This window comes from Hyperolius riggenbachi, chromosome 8 (assembly GCF_040937935.1).
Source record: "Hyperolius riggenbachi isolate aHypRig1 chromosome 8, aHypRig1.pri, whole genome shotgun sequence".
In the NCBI taxonomy this organism is placed as follows: Eukaryota; Metazoa; Chordata; class Amphibia; order Anura; family Hyperoliidae; genus Hyperolius; species Hyperolius riggenbachi.
The window spans coordinates 186,244,688-186,248,952 of record NC_090653.1 but is presented as its reverse complement, the minus strand read 5'-3'; the positions used below and the strand labels follow the sequence as shown (position 1 = coordinate 186,248,952).

At 44.8% G+C, this 4,265-nt stretch overlaps 1 protein-coding gene across 1 annotated transcript in view; it reads right to left on the bottom strand.

The window, feature by feature from the left end:
• Positions 1-1,682: 1,682 nt before the first annotated feature.
• Positions 1,683-4,265, bottom strand: part of LOC137527519 (cleavage stimulation factor subunit 2-like) — a 273,488-nt gene continuing 270,905 nt past the window's right edge. Inside the window, exon 13 of the mRNA XM_068248039.1 lies at positions 1,683-2,170. Within this exon, the coding sequence (XP_068104140.1) occupies positions 2,048-2,170 (123 nt within the window). The 3' untranslated portion in view covers positions 1,683-2,047. The remainder of the gene's footprint in view (positions 2,171-4,265) is intronic.

Genomic DNA, 4,265 nt, shown 5'->3' with positions numbered 1-4,265 from the left:
TTATCAGTTCACATACACACTAAGAGAGGTTTGGCGCTTCACAGTGTAAAAAGGACTGAACACGGTTTTCCCAGAAAAACCATGAATACATATATATGCTTCACTCTACATAAAACTAAACATAACAGTCCTTTTTACACTGTGAAGCACAAAACCTCTCTTAAGGTGGCCACACACGATAGAATAATATGATCCGATTTTACAGCAATTCGATAAAAATGATGCCATCTCCCAAAAAAAATTAAAAGCTTTTTTTTCATTCGACTGAAAAATCTGATCGGATTTCCCGGTTTTTTCGATTTATATCGATCCGGAATGCCAGATATTTCTCTTCAATTTTCTTAAAAATTGTATGGTGTGTGTTAGTCAATTTATTAATATACACTCCTTAGCAATTTTCTCAGAGTTTCCAATCAGTTTTATAATAATTGGGGAAAAATTGCACATAGGTGTGTGGTACATTGGTCAGATTTTTGAAATGTTACAATCAGTCAGAAAAATTGATTGCAATTCTTAAATTGAACAGATATGTAAAACATTGTATGGTGTGTGGCCACCTTTAGTGTGTATGTGAGCTGATAACGAGAGGGGGAGCTTTTTGGCAAAAAACAAACCCAAAACGTTTTCCTGAAATTAGCAAGAGTGAAGTAATATCAGTGAAGCATATGCGTGTCTGTCATATTTTTTTTTGTGGACATTTGGTCAGTTTTATAAAGAGTGAAGCATTAAACAGTGAAGCATATATATATTTATGATTTTTTTTGGGGAAAAACCTGTTCAGTCTTTTTTACACTGAAGCCGCAAACCTCTCAGTGTGTATGAGAGCTGGGATGATCACCGACCTGAATCACGAGTAATCACGAGTGATTCAAATGAGGCTTAATTAGCCCATGTGCTATGTACTTGTAGGAGAAGAAGGGCCTGCAGGGGGTGGTGACATAAGAGGGAATTCCCTCTGTCAAGCTACCTACAGGGGAGGACAAGGACGGCTGGATGATGTAAGAGGGGATTCCCCCTGCGTAATACCTACGAGGAGGAGAAGGGGGGGTGTTTGACATAAGAGCAGATTCGCTCTGCAGCGTTACCCCCCTACCTCTGCTGGACACAATACGAAAGGGGAGAGCTGCATGACTAAAAGACATGATATGGGATCTGGCACAACACAAATGGGGAGAGCTGCAGGACTACAGGATGACGAGAACAAGATCTCACACTGCAGGAGGCATAGTTAGAGAAAAAATAATAATACTTTATCAAGGTGTGTGCCAGTACAGTGCAGGGCAGCAGCAGAAGCCACAGCTGTCACTTTCCTGTAACAGGGCGACTGATGATGACCTCATGACACTAGGCTGTAAATCTCATTCTGTGGGCGTGAATGGGCATGTCTAACTCCAACTGTAACACCGCCCACAGAATCAAACTCTGCACCTCCCATGGAGTGAGAGCTGCAAAATGGAGGGAGAGAGTTGCAAGATGGAGCCTGCCATTCTCTTTTATTCATATTTGTATTGCACAAATATATCTACTTTTATATTGCCCTTCACAAGTGTTTTGTGTCTAATCATTCATTTCAAAGGCATAAGGAAGCTCAATTTAGTGACTTTTTTTGGGTTCAGTTCCTCTTTAAGATATTTTATGAAGATTTTAACACTGAACAGAGTAATGTACATTTACAGCGCTAGTGAGTTGAAAAGCTTTAGTTTAACCATTTACTGACAAGTTTGACACTTACCTTTCCTAAATTATAAAGTTATGGATGCTCTTTAAAAACCTAATTATTTCCAACATTTATATACACTGGTAAAGAATGCCACACTTTAAAGAGTATACTTAATTCACCCATTGTCCATCAGAGGGGCTCACATCAAAAGTTGCTATTACAGATTAGGGCCAGTTTGGGGGAAAATCTAAGTGCATCTTTGGGATGTAATCCATACATGCAGATGGAGGAGGGCATACAAACAAATTAGTGTGAATAGAATCCAGGAAGCTGAAGGGCAAGAATAATAATCACTTGGCTATTGTGCTTGTAAAATGTGTGTCCATCTCAAGGTGCTGCTGTGGATTTCTGGATTTGTTCCTTTAAGATAAGAATGCTCTGCCTTTGTTCTGGAGGAAGCATTGCAATTTGGTCCGGTGTCAGCTGCAGAACCTGCATAATAAGGGCAGCCTATGTGGAAAAAGAAATAAATATGCAAAATGAAAAAAAGTAAAATTTAAATAAATTAAATAAAAACCCATACCCTTAGAAAAACAAAGCAATCTGACATTATGTACCTTCACTTTGTAATCCTTTTGGTTATGATTTTGGATTTTAAAAATGGTAAAAAAAAAAATTCTTTTAACCTCATAATGCACAGTGTTCTCCCCACGGCTAATTAGGCGGGTGGGCTGCCCGGCTGTTTTAAAACCCCGCCCGCTTGTTTTGAAACCCCGCCGGCGCCAAGTATTTATCCTCTCTGAGCGACGATTTTAGAGAAAATGGCGGCCGCGCAGCCTGGAGCTGGGGACACTTTTTGCCGACGTTTGCTCACAGTGGAGTAAGCCCCTCTCCCAGTCTCTAGCAGTGATGAACTGGGTGGGATGAGTCGGCGTCCTTTACCAATGAACGCGCGTCCATTCCGCCCACCAGCCAATAGGAGGCTGCCTTGCCGTGGACCCGGTGGTTGGCACGCGCGCCGCTGGCTGGCAGAGACGGATGGTGGGATCTGGAGAATCAGCAGGGATGAGTGCCTGCGCCCTGTCTGACAGCAAGGAGCGAGTGCTGCAGCTGGGGGACACTTTCAGGAAGCAGCCGAGGATCGGATTTTTACACCACACGAAGTAAGGAGCAACGTGCTGCCATTCTATCTGAAAGGGAGAGGGCACCTACCCACCCTCCCTATGGACCTACCCACCCTTCCATCCTACCATTCACCAGCCTGACCTACTTTGCCACTAGCTTGACCTACCCACCCATCCTACCATCCACCAGCCTGACCTACTTTGCCACCCACCCCACTAGCCTGACCTACCCACCCATCCACCAGCCTGACCTACTTTGCCACCCACCCCACTAGCCTGACCTACCCACCTATCCACCAGCCTGACCTACTTTGCCACCCACCCCACTAGCCTGACCTACCCACCCATCCTACCATCCACCAGCCTCACCTACTTTGCCACCCACCCCAATAGCCTGACCTACCCACCCATCCACCCAGCCTGACTTACTTTGCCACCCACCCCACTAGCCTGACCTACCAACCCATCCACCCTACCATCCACCAGCCTGACCTACTTTGCCACCAACCCCACTAGCTTGACCTACCCACCCAGCAGCTTGACCTACTTTGCCACCCACCCCACTAGCCTGACCTACTTACCCACCCACCTACCCTACCATCTACCAGCCTGACCTACTTTGCCACCCACCCCACTAGCCTGACCAACTTACCCACCCCACCTCACTAGCCACAAGCCTGACCTACCTACCCACCCACCAGCCTGACTTTCCAAAATACTGCCTTATGTGTTTTTTTGGGGGAAAACTGGGCCCTTTGCCTAATTGTGTTTTGAGGGAAAAAAGGGCCCTTTTGTGTTACAGTGTTAAAAAACAGATGGCTACGCCAATGTCATGGCCACACCCATTTTCCAGCACGTCATGGCCACGCCCATTTTACGCCACCTGGCTACTTTTACATGCCACCCGGCTTGAAAAAAATTCTGGGGAGAACACTGATGCATTGCCATTCATATAATGAATGATACACCCACATGCATTAGAGGTGGTTGTAGACCTTGGAAAGGACTGTGCCCTTGCAGTATGAGCAAAGCTTAACAGGCTTAAAACACACATTTCTAAAGACATCACCTGACAGCTTTGAACTGAGCCGAAAAGTGATCTTTTCAGTATCAAACAAGGACTCTCCAACTAAAACCTGTGCTAAATTGTTTATTCCAGGATCTGAAAAAGCCCAGCTTTAACCACTTTAGGACTGCGGCGTTAAACCCCCCTTGTCTAGAAAGACAGTGGCGTAAATCGGGGTCTGAGGAGCACAAATCTAGCTTAGTTCAACACCTCAGACAATACCAACAAGTAATAACCAAGAAAAAAAAACAATCAGATTTAATCTCGCACAAAATATCTACAGCCAACAACAGAGCTGCTCAACTCTTCCACACAGAGGAATCGCTCAGCAATCCTTCCTGCCTAAAAGCCCCAACCACATTCTCCAGGGAAAGGTGTGAAGAATTCTCTGCCTTCTTCACAAACTAGGTGTCTG